Source organism: Atheta coriaria, unplaced genomic scaffold, assembly GCF_025399875.1.
Source record: "Atheta coriaria isolate IRGN ID8LTWV9N9 unplaced genomic scaffold, Caltech_Dcor_3.1 hic_scaffold_10_pilon, whole genome shotgun sequence".
Lineage (NCBI taxonomy): Eukaryota > Metazoa > Arthropoda > Insecta > Coleoptera > Staphylinidae > Dalotia > Dalotia coriaria.
In genome coordinates, this window is record NW_027045452.1 from 1425568 (window position 1) to 1449253 (window position 23686).

The 23686-nt window shown below is 35.9% G+C and overlaps 1 protein-coding gene and 2 long non-coding RNA genes across 7 annotated transcripts; 1 reads left to right on the forward strand and 2 right to left on the reverse strand.

Annotated features, from left to right (window-relative positions):
- Nucleotides 1-100: 100 nt before the first annotated feature.
- Nucleotides 101-23685, reverse strand: Cip4 (formin-binding protein 1-like Cip4). Of its 4 annotated transcripts, none has more exons than XM_065313185.1 (11): nt 23203-23685; nt 12487-12602; nt 6580-6630; nt 4554-4698; nt 3962-4408; nt 3673-3903; nt 3167-3196; nt 2750-2942; nt 2417-2693; nt 2106-2269; nt 101-2053 (listed from the first exon to the last, which is right to left on the reverse strand). In XM_065313185.1, exons 1-11 carry the CDS (start codon nt 23242-23244, stop codon nt 1887-1889), a joined length of 1863 nt encoding a protein of 620 aa, XP_065169257.1. In that variant the 5' UTR covers nt 23245-23685; the 3' UTR covers nt 101-1886. The 4 variants fall into 4 exon arrangements, with proteins under 4 accessions (XP_065169257.1, XP_065169256.1, XP_065169259.1 ...); XM_065313184.1 differs by having other exon boundaries at nt 2106-2281; nt 23203-23683; XM_065313187.1 differs by lacking the exon at nt 3167-3196 and having other exon boundaries at nt 2106-2281; nt 2750-2918; nt 23203-23682.
- On the forward strand, nt 13496-15455 carry LOC135801072 (uncharacterized). Of its 2 annotated transcripts, none has more exons than XR_010550289.1 (2): nt 13496-13907; nt 14227-15455. It is a non-coding gene; the product is annotated as an uncharacterized lncRNA (long non-coding RNA). The 2 variants fall into 2 exon arrangements; XR_010550288.1 differs by lacking the exon at nt 13496-13907 and adding an exon at nt 13968-14142.
- Nucleotides 22534-23193, reverse strand: LOC135800100 (uncharacterized). The gene is made up of 2 exons (XR_010550101.1): nt 22838-23193; nt 22534-22787 (listed from the first exon to the last, which is right to left on the reverse strand). It is a non-coding gene; the product is annotated as an uncharacterized lncRNA (long non-coding RNA).
- Nucleotide 23686: the final 1 nt, after the last annotated feature.

The window sequence follows — 23686 nt, forward strand, 5'->3', positions numbered from 1 at the left end:
GCATAACTTGTTTAATACTAACAAAAATAACGAAAATTAAATAAAAACTACCTTCGGTTTTCTACATCTACAGGAAACAACGTTAAAACATTAGTGCAAATCTTCTTCAAAGAGATTATATTAATTATGATACATTTTTAATTAGAATCAGTCAAACGCATACAATATTCAGCCCTTGTTTCGTATGGTTGATAAGCTAACAATCGCTAAGTTTCACTCCAGTTTAAAAACAAAAACCAAATTGAGGTTGATCAAAGTATCTAAGAAATTTTGAATTAAACACAACGTACGCAATGTATCCGTCCAAAAAATAAATCAGGCTTATATTTTGTGCTGCTTCTATATGTTGCAATGAATGAACGAGATGTAATATGAACATACATATAAACGTAAATTCAATTATTACCGGAACCGTAAATAAATCTACAACAATTCTATAAGTTAGATTAAATATCAAAAAAAAAACAACCAGCTTGCATCGATCTGCAGTGATATCGAAACAAATTTCTTACGAACATTGGCATAGTACGTGAGGGCAATTAATGCTAAGAATGATATGAATTTATGATATAATGATGATGCAGCGATACACTTCGGTATTTTTTTGAGCCATACTTAGAAGCACCTCGTTTGTTCTGAGCTTTTCCTTTTGCAATTGAGATAATCTTGAATCAATATGTTTGCTAATTGTAATTGTTTTAAAAATCCTTTTGCATTTCAATGGTCTTTCCCGTCCTTAACAATATCTCATTTCTAATTGTTCATCAAATAGGTATTAAAATATATGTATACATTTATAAATATATACGTCTGTCAATTTAGTGTTGGCGTTAGCATAGTCTTTGACAAGATTCTGTTAACGTCGATATTAACATCAAGATTACAATACGTTTACAGCCTAAATGTTTGTTTAGCATGTACTAATTAATCTAAAGCATTTTTTATACACTATATGACAATGGATGACACAATTAATTCGATTTTATAAAATTTAATACAACATTTAAAAGTTGAAAAGATATAAAATCCGATACAAAAATAATAAACAAGAATTGATATTACGTTTATACGTTTATCCAAACTATGGTCAGATTATAGTTTGTTGTATATTGTTGTATACAACTAGCAATTCAACTATCTAGCTAGCTAAATTATAATACGCCTACCTAGCTATATCTGCATTTCAACGGATAACGTATCCAAAGAAAACATGGACGATATTTCAAGCAACATGATCGAATTCTTCATGAAGACACATCCAACTCGATATTACAACAAATATCCAATTTGTACATTCATGCACATTCGAACATATTGCCAACTAAACTTAAATTATTGTTAGTAATATGTACAAATTCAATAAGTGACCGCATCGTGTTTCCTCGCAGTTCAATTCCGGTAAAAAAATAAAAACTTTCTCAAATTAAATACATTTTCGAAAATCAGCAGTCACAGAGAGTAGCAATTCGCAACAATTGCGCCGGTCTCTATAATTACTGACTTAAAGCACCTCAAAATTCCCGCGTCCGCCTTGACTGTCATCGCTTGCAGCTGTACTTCAAGCATATTGCAACATGATCATCAAATATAATTTATAATATCTACCGTATATAAATATATCGCTCGCGCATGCGCGCGTCCTCCGCCAATCACTTAGATGCCGTGTGTTCGTTGGCATAGAACAATTGATCAGAACTGGCAGTACTACATTACTCATTTCAAACGGACATTGTAGCCCAGCCGAAAACTATGTGGTGTGTTGTTGATTCGTAGTAATACACACCTATGGTGAGCATGAGTATTCTAATTCTTTGCACATGTTGCTAGGCAAGTTCTATACGATGTGCACATGTAATTGTTTAACTTTTGATGGTGCTGGTTTGAATTCAAGAAGTATAGGTCTGAAATTTACTTATTTCGATGTATGAGGTCGGTACAAATCCCTCGTCGGCGTTGTTCATGCGCCGCACTCGCGTCCAGCCATCACCTTGATCGAATTCGATCAAATGCAGCTCTTCTTTCTCTTCCATTGGAATGCTTCCTTCGCTCGTTGCTATAGAAACACAAATTTAGTTAAAAATCACTTAAAACATGGTATTATATACCTTCGAAGGCATAAATCGCTTTGCATATCCCCAGCGGTTGAAATTCAGTGTCGTAGATGTTGTCATAAAACTCGCCCCGGTCGTCAGCGTGCCCATCGTACTGATCCGGATCGGAGTCAGCGCCGGGTAGTGAGGTATGACTGGCGCCGAGACCGCTTTCCGGGCTATTTGAACAACTGCATTAACAATTCATAATTATAGACCAAATGCAATGTGATTAGCTTATGAGAATAATACGTTACATAAAAACAAAGCGATAACAAGCAAATAAAACAAATAAAAAGAAAGCAAATTAATAACAACAACCATACCCATGATTAAGCTGTGGCGTTCCAGGCGCAGACTGTTTGTTGTGGTTTAATGTTGGATTCGTCACACTGTTGTCACTTCCAGATCTGCTAAGACTATCCTCTTCGGCTGCACTACCGCCGGAATGGCGATGATTTCGCACGCCGTTCTCGAACCGTGGAGAATTTGTTAGTGAATTATTATGGTTTGTCACTTTTTGTGCATCTTCCAGATAACCTTCGTATCGTTTCAGATCCGCTTGCAATTTCTCCAACTTATGACTACTTTCGTTTAATTGACCTAGAGAAAAAGATATAAACGTAATTTTTTTTTAACAGAATAAATTAAGATAATACCTTCTATGGTCATCGGATCGCCTAATGCCGGATTCGTTTCGTAGACGCCCTTCATCTTCATGAGACCGTCGCGAGCCGCCGACTCACTTTTGATTTTCGCATTGAGCTCGTCGATCTTCGCGCGGAGTTTTTTCAGTCGTTGGTTGGGCGCCAGATCGCTAAAGTCATCCTTTCCATCCGTAACAGCAGCATACTATAAAATGAATCAATATGTTAGTAATAACATCAACATTATTGCAAATAACACACAAAATAATAAACATAACCAACAATAAACAGAAATCGACTATTACAATAAGCAAAAGCATTTCTACTGCAAGTAATACAAAATATTTTGTAATTTTATACAAGATTCAAAATCAGAGGGTCAGATTAACAGAAAAAATGTCACTGCAACTACCACAAAAGCATAATTACCTTGATTGCCATACAGACTTCAGTAAGCTTCTTTAGTGGTTGCATGAAATTGATATGATGTAAGCAATTAAAGACTGAAAGTTATGCACATGCTACACAAAGATACCGAACATAGAATTTAAACAACAATGATCATCAATGATTGAATAATTCTTTAGTAAGAGTAAGAAATAGAAATCTTGTTTAACTAATGTAATGCTAAACTTAGATTTGTTCCTTCTAAGCGCTGTGATGCAACGTCGTCACTTTGCTCATCAAATTGTTAACAAAATGCAAACAAACGAACAAAACGTTAGATTCAATTCGCATGCCACGTTTGCGTGGTACTTACACAAGAAGAACACGATAAGAAACGTACACATCATCCAATAATATACACCGCGTCGTGAAAATTAATCAACGAAAACAAGAAGAAACAAAATAGTTACCCTGTGTACAATTTATGTATTTATGTGTATTTGGCACGTGTAATATAGTGTGAATAATTTTCAGTGAACTATACATACCCCTCGATTGCCAAAGATATTAAATATCCCAGTTCGTTTCTTTATGCCCTTGCCGGATACGGTGCCTTTAACAGTCAATCCACCAGACTTCAGCTTCACTTCCGAGTGCATGTTGTTTATCATTGGCGTGCTTCCGCCGCTGTCGCTGCCACCACGCGACAGATCCTCGAACGGATAGTCATCCGGCGGCGAGAAACCGGACTTGTATCGTTCGATAACCATTTGAGTATCCTGCAATTAAGTATACGTCAAAACATGATACATTTTGCAAAATAAATGATCTAATCACCTCTTTTTCGTTGATCAAATCCCCTGCGCGCACAATACCATCCAGACAGGTATTAATAATCGGGAATACATTACGCTCGATATCCACTGAGCTGTGAATAAAGTTCTTGATATTTTTAATGCGTTTCTCGTCCAACTCTTGCAGTTGTCTGTATACATCCGGCATGCCTGAACGATAGTGCGACCGCTGCAGGTCGTTGGTGCGCTGCAGTTGGTCGGCGTAGTCGTTTTTCGCCGCCTCGCACATCTGCGACTTGTAGGACATCGTCGTGCGTTTGTGCTCCACCTCGGCACGCGACAGATTCAGGTCGGCGTCGGCGCGTTGAAAATGTTCGGCGGCCTTCTCCGCCTCCTTGAACGCCTTGTCGTAGGCTTTTTTTGAGCGTTGCATTGATTCGATCTGGTTCTGCAGCTGCGCCTGTAGTCTGGCGCCTTCAGTCAATTGTTTCTAAAACACACAAAACAAAAAATTAAATTTATTCATTCAGCGGAAACCCAGTTAGATAAATAAGTGATACACATTGCATTATGCAAGAAATTGTACCGTTACATCCGTTGCATGCAGTGTGTTATCAATATCAATGCGTACGTACTTTGCGCTCCTCGCGGACTTCCTTGGACAACGCAGTGATCTCCTTTATCACATTCGCTTGGAGGTTTTCGGCGACGAGCTCATGCTGGCCGGCCAAATCATTGATTTCATTCATTATTTGCTTGAATGCTTTACATGATGTGTACCTAGAAAATACCAAGAAATAAAATTTTAAGAAAAATTGACTTGTCATCCACTTAATTGTTAAATATTTAATTTTTCTTTGTGCATCTGATTCATGCCTATTATATTCGTCATCTGCAATAGTCAGGCGATACAAAAGAACAGGGAATGCGCATTTAAGACGTGGCAGTTATTCAGTTATTCATAACGCGCTGAATTGAGATGATTGGCGCACAGAACAAGCCGGAAGTGAGTATTTTACAGCGTCGATAATGCGCTGGCATTAACGATATGTAGTTCGGTTTTACAGCTTCACGTGCTTTTCTCAGTTCAAGTTTAAGACCATCATGTATTTATTAGTTCAAATCGGAATTATTTATAGACTCATCTACACTTCTTCACATAAACAACCAGCAGGCGCTCGTGTTCGTGTTTCAGAACACCTCACAGAGTTGAAACAGAAGGAAATTTCATTTAAAAAACGTTCAAATGAGTTGATTTTGGAATTTTATGATTGATATTTATGAATTTCCAAGAGAACTGTCAAAAAACGTTATTTTTAGGAAAGAATAAGACTTTTAAAAAAATGTCTATTAAGTTTTTACATAATTTTGCCGATTTTTGATAAAGAAAACTATTAGAAACGACAGTTTTTTATAAATTTAAGTTTAAGTTTGTAAATTGACAACAAATGCAACAAAAACGTTATAATTAGCTTTATTATGTTCATTGTGATAATTTATCACTTCCCAATAATACTGATAACTAATGATATCAAATATTCAATAGTAATAAACTGGTAAACAGTGAACAATCGGATAAATAAATGAATAACATGTCTAGAATAATAAATTTCCAATGCAATGATTGCCAAACAGACGTCACCAAGTCATTAACTTATTTTCTATTGACACAATTATACATTTAGATGGCTGAAAACTTATTTGCACTAAGATACGTTAATGTAAAGGGCAAAGCCCTTCAAAATCCTCCAAAATATTCACTATAAAAGCCAATGCACTATTTGACAAATCACAGTCTTGACTCTGACTTAGTTCTTCAACATCGTCAAGAAGAAAATTAAACTGGTGAGTGCAATATTTTAATATTTATTTTGCTTGTGATTCTTAAGATTAAGATTTAAATCGCTATTAGAAATCAGCACAATAAAATCTTAACCACGGCGCGAAAACAATTACGCATTGTCTTAAGTAGAAGTATCGATGGAAGTGTCTATGCTCATTCATAACTTTCTCGTTTCTTCTGCTCTATACAATGATAATTAACGCACATCACAGGCAGCGAGTTCCAAGAGTGAAAACAACGAATAACATCCTCCAAGAGTACGGCTTGACTGTAAAAACATAAAACGTTGGTCTTGGTTTTTTAATCTGCTATTTACTCGTTTAGAAGCATTTCGCACGTCGAGTGCTCATTGATTCTTGACTTCGTTCGGCAGAGATGCAGTCATGTGCGCACATGTGCAAGTGCACTTTTCTCTAATTAACTCAATTGCCGTCGCATCGTGGTCAAACGGCAATTAGTAGCAGTTGCATTCCTGGAACTCTTATTTTCTACATTTGCAAATGTTCATCATGGCTTTAAGTAGAGTGCCAAACGGTGTGTTGCTTTGATTAACACCGGGGCTGTCTATTTAAATCAAAGATGACAAAATCAACGTTGATTTGAATATTTGATTGTTTTAAGTAACAAGGCCGGGAATTCGTGTTTTTCAATCGATTCTAGGCCTTATTGCTCATGATAATTAAACATTTTACTGCGTGCAGTGTTGGTATTAATAGCCAAGTTAACACCAGGAATTAATACAGTTTTTTTTTTTGTAATTAGTGCATTGTAACACTCACTCAACAACAGTAAAAATTGCGAATATAAAGAATACTTACTGGTACTCTTCTTCCTCTTTCTTTTTAGGTTGATAGTTTTTGACCAGTCGTCTGTAACATAAGAAAAACAATAAATTAGTATCATTAATCACTTAATTTATCAGTAAAAATAAATTAAATTGAACATATGTATAGTACCTATATTCATAAAATATCTCTATTCCTGAACAATAAAATGAAATAATTTCCAATATTCCTCTTGGGGCACATCTAAGAGGATGTGGGTATAACGTATATGTACTTAGTTGTCATTCATTCAATATGTGGTATACTAAATTTGCACCTGAGTTGACCGCATGGTGCTGATTACGCATGGAATTTAACTCATTCACATAATATGAAGAAGTTTTATCGCGCCTACCAGCATCTATCTGCATTATACCATCATCGCCATGCCTGGCGAATATAGAGGCAAAAAGTAAACAAAAATAAACGCAAACTGAACAGTTTTCAATTGCACTAACTCTAACATAATTACATAATGTGCATAGATGGCATTGGCCGCATGCGCTCATGAGGAATGCAGCAGCAATGTGTGGAAAAAAATATTTTGATAATGCTGATAAATGTTCATAAGATGCGCAGCGCACCGCGAAAAAGACACAAAAACTGCATTGATAACGGTTGCAAGCTGACAAACCGGATGGCGGTGACACTTACATAATTTAGCAACTTTATTGCTACATACTGAGTTATACAGGGAATAAAAAAACCGAAAAAAATCGAAAAACACAGATTTTTAAATAATATTTTATGAATAATTTCGATTACAATAAACATAAACTTATTTCTATAATATAACAGGTTTCATAGTAGAATTGGTCATTAATACACCCTGTATATTTCTCTCTCACACCGGTCGAGATTATCACCCATGAAATGTTTAACATTATTGCGAATATTATTGCGCCAGCACGGCTAAAACCTTGCGTTTACTGTAAATCTAAACTTGTATTAACTGCAAATTCAAGTTTATTACGTTTTATGATTCCTGAAACTCCAATAGCAATCGTTATCGCAATCATAACCAACAAGATTAATCCTGAATGTTCTACAGCAATACAAATGACTAATATCAATTAAAATTATTGCAGTATGTAGCTAACATTTAGGTAATTAAGTTAGCTTTATGAGCACATGAATAATATTTTAAAATGCTGTCTGTATTTAATTTCAAACAACGCATTTAAAAAAAATAAACGGTTACACCTTTGTTTGTTAATATCTATTAATATCTACGGGTATTATGCGCTTATAAAATAAAACTAAGTGAAAAGTGAGAGCTTTTTGTATGCAAATTCGTTACGTTTCGAATACCTAAAGTGCACACAGACTTTTACACGTATTTATTTATTTATTTACGTGAACAGAATTTAAATCCACATTAAAGTATTCCAAAGTCGAGAATTCAATTTGAATGGAAGCAAAGCGTTTTTTAAACCAAAATAAATTGAAATTTCGTTTGAATACACACAGTTCTTTGTCGATGCAACATAGAATACCTAGTAAATTTCACTTTATTTAGCACATTAAATGATTAAATACCAGCGTGGATTATTGCGCGAGTCTAGGCTGTGTTTGGTCGTTTGTTATTCAACGAAATGCGCCAATGGGAACGTGCTCGACGCGAGTGTCGATAGTGCCGCGCGTACAAATTACATCAGATCTGATACATCGCCTCGACAACACAGCACACGACACAATCAGAATGCGTTGCAACGAATAACGTTCACTGGATATTAAGAAAGTGGGTAATTAGAAAATAGAAAAGTGTATTATGTATAAAGTGAGATACGATGACGTGTCGTGGCTTACACACGTTTGGTATTTCAAATTTACTGGTTCATTCAATTTTTCTATTGTAATAAAAGTTAATGTAAATTTTCGTGTTCGGTGGTTGGTTTGGAAAGTCCAAGATTAACTTTTGTATGTTGATTAGTAGTAAAAATGGAGTAAAACATTTAATTTATTGTAAATCTATAATATAAAAATAAATCGCAAAATATGTTGATAAGCGCATAACCTAACAACGCCTCGACCAATTTGGCCAATTATTTTTTTAAATTGTTTGTTAAAGCCCAAGGATGGTTTTTACGGCATGAAAAATTCTAAAAATTGTCGGGAAAGCCCTAAAGACGGCCCTTTTCTGTAGGATAAAAATTGGGATTGAGATTCAATCATAGTTAGCAATTCTTTATATAATTAATTTCTTTAAAATAAAATTGCGAATTTTATTGATAGAATTGACACATACTATGTCTAGAACAAGAGAGTAAAAACGAATTACATTTTAATTAAACACTACCGGGACGAAGTCGCGAGCAAAAGTTAGTTTCATATAAAATGATCTAAATATATGTAAGATAAATTTTGTAGCTAAAAATTATTGGATACGAAATTATGGCAAGAGGTTAAAAAGCAACAAAAGCAATACAAGTCGAGCAGCAAAGAAAAAAACCCGTGACAGATCCGTTATGTAAACCGCTTCGCTGAGCCTCCGCGCCGCATTTAACATACCAACTCTCATTACGTTTTACTCTAGAAAAGTCAAAAGTCTCTATCTCCAGCATTATGACTTAATGTTTCCTATTTCTTTCTTAAAAATCTACTACATTTACTACTGTACTACTTGTAGTACAAGAAATATTTTGATTTCATTTTAAATTTCAATATTGAAATAAAATTCATACTATTTCTAGTATTTGAGTAAAATTTAAAGTGAAATTTAAATTGCATACTAAATTATAGCGGAAGTGTAGTCATGTATGCCGTAATTAACAAATTTAATTAAGTATTAAATGTGAGTTGGTTATTAATCGATCCAATAATTCAACGTGTTGGATTTTCTTTCATGTTTCCATATGGAATCAGTGCATGCTTCAACAACCAACGAGGCCAATAAACTTCCCCATCTCTTCCATTTACGTTGTTTACTTCATTTACTTCAAAGCCAATGAACATGAACTTCCCGAGTAAATTAAAGTTGATCAAGTTTTTTTTCAGTCTTTTAGAAAACTATGAATGGCTTAATAAAAATAAGAGGAACATAACTTGAAAACATCATTACATATTAAACTTATGACTAGAATGACTAGAATAAATCTATAGTATAAAAATGAATCGCAAAATCCGTTGGTAAGCGCATAACTCAACAACGCCTAGACCAATTTGGGCAATTCTTTTTTTTTAATATTTGTTAAAGTCCAAGGATGGTTTTTACGGCGAGAAAAATTCGAATAATTTCCGGGAAAACACTAAAGACAGCCCTTTTCTCTAGGATAAAAGTTGGCATTGAGATTCAATCATAGTTATAGTTAAATAGTTGAATTTGAGATGGCGCGCTGAAGTGCATTATTAGCAATTCTTTATATAATTAATTTCTTTAAAATAAAATTGCAAATGTTATTGATAGAATTGACACATATTATAGGTACTACGACTAAAACAAGAGAGTAAAAACGAATTACATTTTTATTAAACACTACCGGGACGAAGACGCCAGCAAAAGCTAGGGACTTAATAAAAATAAGACGAACATAACTTGAAAACATCATTACTAAATTTATGACTAGAAAAATACCTACGAGTACATAAAGTCATTTAGTGATTAATAAATCTCATTTATCCTAGACATTCGCCAATTTGCAGTAATCAACATGTGGGATTAAATCAACATTTGGCTCAATTGACTCTGCCATTTGCAACATTACAGCAACGAAGCACATTGCATTTCTAAATTGTTTGCATTACACCAGCCAATTTATTCCACAACACAATATAACACAACGCATGCAACTATAACTTAATCAATGTTTATCAATCTATTTACTCTTCCTATTGTACGAGAAGCACATTGAAAATATATCGTATTAGGAATCAAGACGTGCATCAACAGCATGTGAGTGAGATGATATATTTGCGACAATACATTCATTCTCAACACACACTCCGCGGTTGCATTGTGTGACGTATCGGCGACTGTCGCGGCCACCCACATCTTATGGTAATTGAAATTGGAGTTACTGACCCGTGAGCCAACGCAGCGACGATTAGAATTTATTTCAGACGATAGACATGGACATATTACACAACATCTACATCCCAAAATACATACAGCTAGATTAATCCATTTTAATTAAGACGTAGTCTTTCCTGTCAATATATTATTTATCAATAGTAATTTTAAAAACATGATAAATACTAATAATGCACTTCAGCGCCATCTAGATCCGAATCATGTAACTATAATTACTATTGAATCTCCATATCCATTTTCAGCCCTTATTTTACACCTTTTAGATTATATTTTTGCAACAAAAATTAGTCTATTTTCTTTTGTTTGATCTAAAATATCTGTATACCAAAAATTATCCAAATTGGTTCAATAGTTTCTGCGTGAAAGCATCACAAACAAACTAAAATTCAATTTATAATATTAGTTGGTATTAAATCATCATTTTTACCAATGATTAATCAGCAAAATTAATCTTTACAACCATTTTTCTTGTTTAGCTCTGCCCTGCCTACCATCTTTTATACACGCAGCAGTAAAATGACTTTTAAACATAATAAACTCATCAATTCCGCACCTACGATTTCCGCCTATGTTTATTCAGTTAATATTGCCCCAACTAGTGTGTGTACATCTCTATCAATTTTCATGTTCATTCACAACTCACAAACACATACATGGAAAATAATAAAGTCAAGTTATCTATAGAATTACTGTGGCAAATAGACGACGGTTTATATCTACATTATTCCATAACATACTATTATGTGTATGATGGTAGGATGAGTTGCATGAAGGCAACACAATATTAACATTAACACATTTTGATGTATAAAAGGTTTGAAAACAAGTTTCAAATAACATAAATGTTTTTATACTATAAACATTTATTTAGCGTTTAAACTTTCGTTAGATTAGAGATTTTCCTAATCTAAAAAGATAAATAGTTGTCAACCAAAACAAAAATATAGTTTTAATTGAATTTGTTATCAGTGATCGCAAAATGGTGAGAAAATATTACTCGTCCTAAAAATCTTTTTTCTTGGAGAGGTAAAGATAAGATTATGATAAGATAATTAATTATTGTACCATTCCTTCCAAAAAATACATATAGCGAAAAAGGAGTCGTTTATTCCCAAATTCAAATTCCAAGAAAAAAATTGCCACGCTGTGCAATCAAACAAACAAAAAATAAACTGCATATCAAATTTTATATACAAACCCGAGCGATCAAATTTTGCATGGCTTGATTAAATATTTATTATTTTGATTTGCATCACATGCACCTACGTATTTAAAGTTCTCACACGCAGCGAACGTGACGAGCAAGAGTATAAATTGTTTTGTGCCAATCTGCGAATTTCGTGGAAGTTCGTTACGCGGCGTCTTGCACGATTTGCGTTATTTTTGGTTCGCTTCAGTTTGGTTTTGCGCAGATTCAAGTTAACTTGGCGCAGCGGTGTGAGCACACACGATGAGTGGATTTGCCTGCCTGCCGCAAGTTGCCAAATTTGGTCTGCCAGCCACATAACCGAAACAAACACATATATAAGACACATACACTAGTGCACGCATAATACGTGCGTAATTTTCAACGTTTTTTATTGCAATAGATTCGATGGAGTGCGAAAATTCTGATAAAATGATAAAATTCTTAGAACTTTTAGAATTTCCGCCAAACTTCAAAATTCAACAAAAATTTCCCAATAAATAACTTAATCAAATTTTAAACAATTAATTTCACAATAAACGTTTGGAAATTAAAAAAAAATCATTAACAACTTCTTTTTTTTAACTTTTTAGAAATTAAGATAAAATTAACTTACCATTTTTTAGAGATTTTGTGCATATTTTCAACATTGCAAAAGTTTAAAATTAGCCTGAAATTGACTCACCTTAATTTATTTGCATATTCCGTTTCGATGGTCGCCCTGTCTCGCACAAAGTGGCCGTACCTTTCCAGAAACTCGATGCCCTTGAGCGTGTGCTGCGACAAACACTCGTATTGGTCCTGCAACAAAAAAAAAAACATAAAATATTAAATTTAACTAATATCCCTCTCGACTTGTATTAATCTTCTCTCATTCACACAAATTGCAATCGCAAGTTAAAGTTGATTACACTGTTAATGTGCGAAACAGCGAGTCGTAAACATTGTTATTCAATTAGTAATCAAGCGGCACATCCTGTTTTCGGACCAACTTTTGGTTTTACCAAACGCAACGCATGTTCTGCTTACATATCATACAAGTCAGCGACTTTGTTAACATGCGTTAACACATTTTTTTTAATTTGCAGAGCGTTAATAACAAGTGCAAATCGAAGACAAAAATATAACGCTATCGTATTTTGAAAAGTGTTAAAATGATTAACACTTTAGTTTAGATATTTGGCGTGAAAGCTAAACACGAAGAAAAATCAATTTGAAATCGATTAGTGAACGCCGCACGAAAGAAGTCACACATGTGTGCATGTTTTTAATTAAATTTTCAATTTATTGAAGTAATAACTTCGTCCCGGTAGTGTTTAATTGTGGGATCGGTGAGTGAGTGCAAATGTTATAAATAACTGATTGAATTTCAATGTAGAAAAGGGCTGCCTTTTGGGCTTTCCCGGCAATTAAATTTTTCTCGCAGACACGATGTTTATTATCACGAACAATGTTTATTAAGAAGTCTTGAAGAAGTTTATTATAGTATAAGAAGTATTGTAGAGAAGAATAGTTAAGAACTGTAGTGTTTGAAGTAATGTGAAGAACTGTCCTTCCTAAACCCTTGTCACCCACCAGCAACCCTTCAGGTTGATGGGTGGTGACAAGAAATTTGGAAGTAGGAAGAAAGTAATAGATTGGATTGGTAGAAGAAAGTGTATGACATTGAAGAGAGGGAAAGCTGACCATTGATTCTGGGAATCCGAGTCGTGCCAAACCGTCCGACTCGGGGATTAGGTTTTTCAAGGTAATAAAAGATATTAGGAAATTTGGGAATTTTGGATGAAGAATTACGGTATACAATAAAGATGAAGAAAGTTATAAAGTTTTGAAATACAGAAATAAGCTTTGGGTAAAGATCCCCACAGTACCCCCCTACCAGTGATAAAGTTACCGGAAAGGCCGGAAGAAGCTCTTCGGAGTTGGTATTGCATGCAGCAGAGGTGATGCGCGTCGCATTGAGATGAAATCTTGAGAACCACGCCTGGAAACAGTCGGTGAGTCGTGCCTGCTTCCCAGCTCTCGTCGTTCGAGAGTTGTTGGCGAGAGGTTGCAGCAGTGGTGTGCGCGTCGCACTGAGATGAGAACCCAGCCTGGAAACAGTCGGTAAGTCGTACCTGTCTCCCAGATCTCGTCGTTCGAGACTTGTTGGCGAGGGTTGCAACAGTGATGTGCGCGTCGCACTGAGATGAAATCTTGGGAACCCAGTCCGGAAACAGTCGGTGAGTCGTACCTGTCTCCCAGCTCTCGTCGTTCGAGAGTTGTTGGTAGAGCATGCAGCAGAGCTGATGTGCGCGTTGCACTGAGATGAAATCCTGCGAACCCAGCGTGGAAACAGTCGGTGAGTCGTACCTGCCTCCTAAGTCTTGTCGTTTGAGCGAGAGTTGCTTAAAGAGACTTGCGGATTCTCCGGGATTGGTTGTAGTTGCTGCTGCTGGATCTCTGGTTGAACTGGGATCTCTGTCGGGTTGGTCGAAGTTGTGAGCACCATGCTTTTTAGAGTACAGTTCTGGAAAACGTCTCTAGGGTAGGTACATTCGTGGCAAACGTGCCACGGCTATGGTGTTTGTTTTCTTCTTAACCCTGGCGGTTTTTCTTCTGTTGTGCCTGTGTAGACATACCACTTGTGGCATGTTGTTACACTTTAACGGCAGGAAGGATGTTGTACGGTCGAAGGACCTGGTGATGTGATGCGATGCAATACCTGGCTGTGATGATGGTACTCCAGAGTGTGGTTGAGAAGGCGGTGGGTTATTAGAGTTAGACCTACCCTTGTGGGTGAGAATGAAGTGGTATAGAATGCGGAGGAAAAGTATGTGATGGGAGTTTAAGATGCGGCGGCATGTGCGGTGGTGGACCACCATGTGGACACATGCCTGGCAGTGGAAAACAACTGCATACTAGGCATACCAGGATGAGGCGGCACCTGGTGCGGCGATGTTGGACGTCCTGGGTGATAACTCGGAACGTGCGGTTGATGCATCGTAGGTGCAGAAGTATGGAATGATGCCTTCTGCGGTGGAAGTTGTAGCTGAAGAGGCATCGAAGATTGAGTCCTTGGTAGCGGTTGATGTTGCGTTCGTCGTAGACATTGTTGTGTTGCACTCAGATATTGACTCACCAGATACCCACAAAATAAAAACTAACGTGTGTTTAATGTTCGCAAATATCACGTCGGGGTCACCAATTTGTGGGATCGGTGAGTGAGTGCAAATGTTATAATTGATGAGTGAGTAAAGGACACGATGTTTATTATCACGAACAATGTTTATTAAGAAGTCTTGAAGAAGTATAGTTAAGAAGTATTGTAGAGAAGAATAGTTAAGAACTGTAGTGTTTGAAGTAATGTGAAGAACTGTCCTTCCTAAACCCTTGTCACCCACCAGCAACCCTTCAGGTTGATGGGTGGTGACAAGAAATTTGGAAGTAGGAAGAAAGTAATAGATTGGATTGGTAGAAGAAAGTGTATGACATTGAAGAGAGGGAAAGCTGACCATTGGATTCTGGGAATCCGAGTCGTGCCAAACCGTCCGACTCGGGGATTAGGTTTTTCAAGGTAATAAAAGATATTAGGAAATTTGGGAATTTTGGATGAAGAATTACGGTATACAATAAAGATGAAGAAAGTTATAAAGTTTTGAAATACAGAAATAAGCTTTGGGTAAAGATCCCCACAGATTCACTGATATCAAAAATGCCAAAAATCAGAAATTCAATCAGAACTCACTAAAAATATTAAATTTAAAGAAAAAATATGTTCTTGATGTAATTATCGCAAAATAAATTAATCTGGGACCCAACACTCCAAAAAAAAAAACATTGTTTGCAAAATATTCATTTTTTGTTCATAATAAACAATAACTACTATTCTAATCAATTCAAAAAGAATTCCTGCTTACTCTTCGAACTGACTTGTATTACAATTCACATTTGCATTTCAATTGACCATTACATTTATTACCCATTAAATCACTGCGTACACACAAATAACAAACGATTATGAATTGAAATGGTGAGCCAGCCGCATTATGACTATGTACAAGCGGTATTTCTAGGCGCAATGAAATCATGTTTCTCCGGGTCCATGGTCTATGCGTAGTGTATTCACAAACGTAACGACAAACAAGTAGATATCTACAAATCTACATTTACTATACTCGTAGTGGTAGTCTACGAGAGAAATAAAGCAATGCAACACATTAATTCCTCCTGAGACAATCACGCAATACACATACCAGCCTACAACAAACCGGTGGGAAACAAATTTTACATTTTTACGATTTCACAACGATTAAACTTCTTCCCAGGATTATAGCAGCCTGATAATTGGCTGTCCGACAAATCTTACTCGTTAATAACGCATAATTATTATAAATAATTAACGTGGATGTTTATCTAGTGTTGATTTTGTTACAAAAATCAACACAACACTTTTGTTATCTTATCACATTGCAGTTTTAATCTGTTAGCAAATAAAACGTTTTTGTAAAGTTTGAAGATTCACTTATTTTCAGGATAAAAACCTAAATACTAACAAAATAATAGGTATATGATAACAGAAGTTTGCAATGCAAAATTCATATCTACTTTATCAAACAAACTTGTGAAGGGAAACCGGCGGCATACAGCTTCCAATTGAATAAAGTCATACAACGTTGATTGTTTGTATGTATGTGGTAGTTGAGGAGTTACTAGACGAAGTAGACTGACAGACGGCTAGAGAAACACAACGACGATCATTGTTAAATGATAAATAAGCTTACAATCAGACAATAAACGGTTTAGAAACGCCTAGTTGACAACCTCGTAGAATATTCTAATATAAACGCAAAAAACAGAGATTTTACTCAACGTTTTACTTTTTTAAGATTTATCTTAAGAATACCTATGTCAGCAGTGGAAAAAAATACTCCAGCGATTAATTTTGTTGCAAACTTTATTTTGCAATATATGCCCTTGACTTCTCACTTCTTGCTTTGTTCTTGGCATTTTAAATACATAAACCAATACCAATTGAAAACTGATACATTTTTAGCTTTGTTGCTAACAACTAACTTTATTATTCATAAAGCATGTATAATAAAATAATGTAAACATTAGTACCAGGCATGAAATAAAAATCGCGTTTTATCAACAGTTTATTCTGTAGGTAATAAATCTTAACGGGACATTTAATCGGTTAAAATTCAATCAAATGAGCGGAATTCAACGTATTAATCACTCATTTAGAGCGATAAATATTCCAATTTCGAATAAATTAGAATAATCAATGTAAAGAAGAAATAAATAAGAAATATTAAAAGGTTTTTCACCTCAATAAAACATTTTAATCATTTTATATTAAGTTATATTTAAAGATTTCCATCATAAAAACAAGATTCAAAGTGAAAGAAGGTAGATGATGGTGATGGTAGCGAAGGTGAGTTGAATCATTCGCAAATTTGCAAACTCACACACACTTTACTGATTAATTCATTGAATGGGAGGAATGTTCGTGCGCAGCGGCTGAATTTTTATTTTTATTCGCGCTTTTCACGTGCGCCATGCATAAACAAATTCGCCTTGACCTTGAAACAACGAACGAGCGGCTACAAATAGACTATTGGAAAATGGATATCTTGTAAGTGAACAGCGCAAGCCATTTGCATGTTGCGTGCGAAAAATCAACGGAGAACCAACATTCATAATATTAGTACCTAACTACTGCCTTAATATGTTGATTTATGGCCGTTATTTCAATAAAATTACAACTTAGGCAGGAATAAAACAAAATTTCAACACAATTTAAGAGAAGTTAAAATATTTAAGCAAATTCGCGCCCTTAAAATTGGAAAATTTTTTTTTAACTATTCTGCTCCATAACTTGTAAAAACAAAAAAAATTAAAATTTTGTAATTATAACTTGAAAAATTAAATTTTGCAAAAAATGTGGATTTATAACTGGCATTTCCCTAAATTTACCGTTTCCAAATCATTCTAAACAAATTCTTGCCCTAAAAATACCAAAAACTAAATTTTTGAACTCTATACACATACAAATAAGTAGAAAATTTAATACAAAACGAAGATAACTCTATAAATATAAATATATCGAATACTACGCGCACTGAGGCGGCATTCCGACGAGTGTTGCCTGTTCGTAGCAATCGAACGCGTGCAACAAACGTGCAACAATTCGATTTTGTTACCGAGTTTACGAGCGATGCATAATAACGCACAATGATGGTATTCATGCAAGCAGCTACTCTACTCCATCGACACGGCATGCATGGCATGGCGTTGCACACCGACCGCAAACCCAACAACAACAACACACAACTCAAGTATCCGACCAACCAGCACTCCAAGTGACAATAAACACGAACCGTTATTTATGGAAGGCAGAAACAGCTCATAATAATGTCCAAGAGTGATAAAAACATTACATCAATAAAAATATGCGTTTTATGGTATTTACAACCTTAAAAGTAAGGTGATTTAACCTAAAGTGAGACGAGAAATTATGTCTCCTACCTTTCATTTTCAAAACAAGATTAAATTTCAAGATGTTTGTGTGAAAAAAAAAACAATTTCATCCAATGATGAGCCACTTCCGCGATTATACAACTACCGGCAAACTAATCAAACTAAGTGCGTTGGAAAGCCGCAAAGATCCACATGTAGAAAAACCAACCTATGCCCGACTCCTCGAATGTCATGACACCGCGGCGACACAAAACGACGTTCCGGTGACGCTAACGACGTCCTGTGTAACAACACAAGCAATTTCTATCCGAAAGACAAACATAAAGTTCATTCAAGTAATATCATAATAAAATTCTATGTTTTATCGCCCTCGTAAAACGCAAGTATTAATTTAAGATTAAAAATATGTTTAACTATATGGAATATCAGAAAACAATTACCAGAGAGGACGATTCGCTATCGTTGTCGGCGCGTTTCCGACATTAACGATCACTGGCCGAGTGGTATTATTGTTATTACGATTAGCATTACAATGACGACGACAGGACGACCAAGTGTCGCCAGCCGCCAGCAGCGCAGACACAATGGAGGTCAACGCTCAAGCGAACCGCGAACCAACACGCCAAGCAGGCAGCAAACAGCGAAACCCCGGCAGGATAGAGGATAGATTTCTCGTTTTTCATCGAAACGCACGCCACAAAATGCGTTTCTTGTGTTTGTGACTATGAATGCGCCGTCGGTTGGTTTGCGCACACGCAGTACCTACCTAAACATTGTGTTGGTCGGTGTATTATTACCGTTGGGCGCAGGCAATCAGCAGGAAAGTTATATTTATATACCATGCGCCCTGCGTTAACACGTACATTAGACGCGTGTTTATATTTTCTGACTTTTTTACATTACCGACTTAAAATGACATCAATGTTTTTAACTTTTAAAGGTTATATTATTATAACAAATTATAGTTGTAAACATTGTCGTTTTTTGATTGTATGTAAAACTTAATAATATTATTGTTATTATAAACAATGTGTATGTTTAATCGTTGTAAACATTATGTCGAAGTGGGTCTTTGCGTCCATGTAAAGCATTACGCTTGTGTTTGGTTTTCGTTTTGCGTTATAATCGTTGTTTTCTTTATTGTTTTCCATCTGTTGCGTTCGAGGCGTGTTTATATTTTTTTTCTCGTGACAAACATTGAATAAAAGCTGTAGTTTAAGAAATAGTGTTATTAAATTGAAAAAACATTTGCGATTTAGAAACAAATTGTTTTGCTAAAATATTAAATTGGTGCAGTGATATGACAATAATCAAGTAATATTTACAAATAGATAATATTTAGCAAGACAAGTAGGTAAAATTTGTTATCTGGCATTAGGTTCTGCATTAGATAAAGATAAGAAATATAAAAAGTGTATGTTACTCGCACCTATCTAGAATTCATATAAATATAAATTATATAGCAAATTAAATTCCAATAATTTGGTTCCAGTTGGTTAAGGATTTCGGCCAAAAATAAAAATTGGTAGTATTATACCAATCAACCGGTAATTGCCGTGTAGTGAAGCGTATAAAAATGGCGAGTGCCTACCTAAACAAAAATAAATGCTAGATTAAGAAAAAAAAGTAGGCCTCGACGTCAATCCTTTAATTCAATTTAATAAATTAGAATATAGACTATAGAGGAGTAGGACTAGTTCATGAATCAATTACCAACCTACTTAGCAACCTACAATATTAGAAAACAGTTCAGTAAACATGTTACCAAAATAAAATTAATTAAAACAAGGACCTCCTCCTTATTGGACTTTACCTGCAATCGCAAGGATGTAGTGGTTTAAACTCCCCCACACAAATTCCCAAATATTGAGTCGGCGCACCTACCCCCACCACTTCACGCGGGTACTCCGCAGATATAAGAGCCCAAAGTGCAGGATTTTAAGTCTCTTCTCTCATCGGCTCTTCCGTTCCTGTTCTAGTCGCGGTCCTCTATCACAATTCTCATACGTAACTAACTGAATGTAATGCATCGCGGCGCGGCGTTTTATCATGGTACCTATATTTGTCTTGCAACTCGTTCCTTTATAAACACACCGTAGAATCAACTTTCTTGGCAGCAGTGCGCACCTCAACCGACCATAATCTAATGCGCTGGCGTGTCTGAGTACGCCGCAGCTGTGTAATTAACTAATTCCTAGCGTGCTTCTGCATGCAGCGCTTTGTATTTGTGCACAACTCTTGCTTCCTTCTTCGCTTCCTCCAAGAGATACCAACAAAGCCTTAGTGCTTACTGCACAGATGCCAACTTCAAATCAAAACCCATTTCAACAAATATTGCAAGTTATGGAGTTAAAGCTAATTAAAATCATATTTAAATAAATAACCACAAAAAAAGTGAAATTCAAAAACAATGGACATGACCAATCTCACCCTACAAGATAAAAAGATGAAAAATGAATAAATAGTAAGGTGCATGTGAATTTTTCTCGTCAAAACACCCTTATCTGCATAATAAACGTATACTAAATACATGACTTATCCAATACATCATATATTAAACAATGACTCACTCTTTGAAACAATCTGACGTAAATTATCGCAACAAGTAGCGATACACGACCACAACCACCTCTCGAATTACACTCATATCTTCATGGTGCGGTGGTAACTTATTAATACCCACTATTTACGTCTAGTACTCCTCGTCTGGCCGGAATTATCGATTGATAGTAAACTCCAAAATTCCAATTCTTCCTGAACCAGTCATCAATCGACAGACGTCGGATGATGATACACACTACACCACTCTGTGCGTCAATGTGTGGGTGAATCAGTGTGACCGGAATGACTCACATTCACCGGGCGCGTGTTTCTGTAAATGCGTTATTGCAGCACGAGGGTGGTTTGCGTGTTACCCCTGAAAGCGGAATAACTCAGGGTGCACCTACTCCGAAAGTATACGCTAATGCATTCAACCGTCTGCATTTCCTACAATCAACGAGTCCCCTTCATTTTCGTGGACGAAGGCGAACATCGTTTTACTCATAGAACACCCACCCTTTATTGCATTTTCTTACATTGTACAAATATACTCACAATACGAACGTACATACAACTTTTGAAGTACCAAACTTCATACTTGTAGATTACTCAGAAAAAAATATTTATATAAAGGGTAGATATTGATATTAATATTGCACACAGTTCAATAAGCTCTAATCTTATCAGGACTTACTTTTTTATGATTTATCAATGTGGAAACATTACAAAATATGTACCTACACTGGCAGGTGCAGTGTCAATAAAAAAATATCGATTATCTCGTTTAAAGCACCAGCAAAATAGCAAATTTTTATTAATTGCGAATATTAGTGATGAAATATAGTCCTTCTTTAGCAAAACTATCTAGTTTTGTGCACGAATTACGTCGTTTTATAAACATTAAGCGTACAATCTGTGCGCCTTGCGCAATTTGCAATAATGTTCAAGGTTGTTTATTGTCTCAGTACCAGTACCAGCTAAAGTCGAACCAATCAAGCACATACAATTACATCGTAACACTTCACTGCTTCGGTCGAGAATTTCATTATGACACACATTACTTTACAAACCATGCCATTTACATGTATTTTTGCATTTACAAAATTACACCGGGAAACATGAAATTCACGCCTTAGTTATTTAATTGTCACAGTAATAAAAAAATTATGTAAAATATCATATAATGAGTAATATTTACTGTATGATGAATGAAGTTGAAAAAAACCCTCACATGAATCACGAAAATATATTTTTTATGAATATCTGTATCATTACAGCTGTTTTTATTAATTTTTAAATGAAATAAATTTAAATTCTCTAAATGCTTGATACTAAAATATTTTTTAGTAAAAAATAATAATAATACACAAGTTATTAATAAAACTATTGTTCGTTCAAGAAATAATAAGTAAAAACAGTAATTTTAAGACAAATTTTGAATATCAAAATAAAATATGAAATATTTTGGTTTACCAGTGTTATAAATATAAAATACTTCTAATGTAATTTCTCGAAAGCAATAAACCAGAAACCACTATTGGTACACATAAATATGTAATATTAATTTAGAACCAATCTGAGCATATACGTACAACAAAAACAAGCAGTAATATGAATCAATATTTAGTAAATTTTAGACTTCACGTTGTCTAGTGTGTTAATCTCACCGGAACGTTGCGCACACCTGTCTTAAATCCACATCTACAACACGCTAACGTACTCGTACAACATTTATAGTAGGTATATTTTCGTGGGCACATCGAGACACAAAACTCAAAACGCACGATATTTCGTTGCTTGCTTCGTGCAAGCAAGCTGTTTACCTCGGCTGGTCGGATTATCAAAAGGCAGGAAACTAAACCAACTAAACCTACTAAATAACCAAGCAGGTAGAAACAAAATTTAAACATAAACACAGTCTGTGTTTGTAATGTTGGTCAAAAGAATTTCAAAATGTGTTGATGACTCAAACTGATGTCGCTGGAAAAACATAATGGAAATTTTTGCGTTAAATATAATAAAATAGGTACGTGGAAGATTGTATGAATCCGGTTCTGCTTAGCCTCAACTCCAGTCAACTCGCTTCTTCCACCTCGCCGGCCCGCGACGACGACCGCGGCGAGCCTGCGAAGAGACGCAGGAAAAAACCGTTTGACATTTCGACCTCGCCACTCCGCACACTCATCCTGCGGTTCATCTTTATCTCACAGCTCGTTGAACTGACAAAACTCGCACATTCTCCGTGTGTATTCGTTGCGACACAATAGGAATGTGCGTAGTCAGCCACCGCCGACTTGAAATTCTCTTGCAATCGTTGCAAAATTGCATAACAAGTTATTGCCGTAACCATGACGATATATGCGAGCGTGAATGTGGTGTTTGTGTGCACACTCACCCATAGTTCCGTGCCCCAATTGGCATCCGTGGTGGCCGTCATCGTGAACCACCCTTGCGATTGATCCCCGCTGCTGCACCGCCTATGTCATTTAATCCAAATGCATTTAGCACTGCGCTGCACGCCCGCACTCTTTACTCGTGATGTTACTCCTTTTACACTGCGTTTGCACCTGCGTTTTATCTCACACAATATTCACGGATTCGCGGGTATTGCCGTTCAACAAATTCGCTCCTGCTGCTGCTGCGCCTCGCGGTCACAACTCACCGCCACCCAACATGGCTTCACTAAACTGATGTGTGCTCTTCGGCTCGTGGGCACGACACACGGCGCGCGCGGCGACTCTGGCACAAACAAGTGGCGCGGTTTCGCTGGCGTCTAGTGGCAGTTGCGGAGCGCTGCATCAACGCACCGCGCATTCGATCAAGGTGAAACCGACTAACGCGGTAAGCGATTCAGCGCACGGTTGGCGAGCAGCGGCACA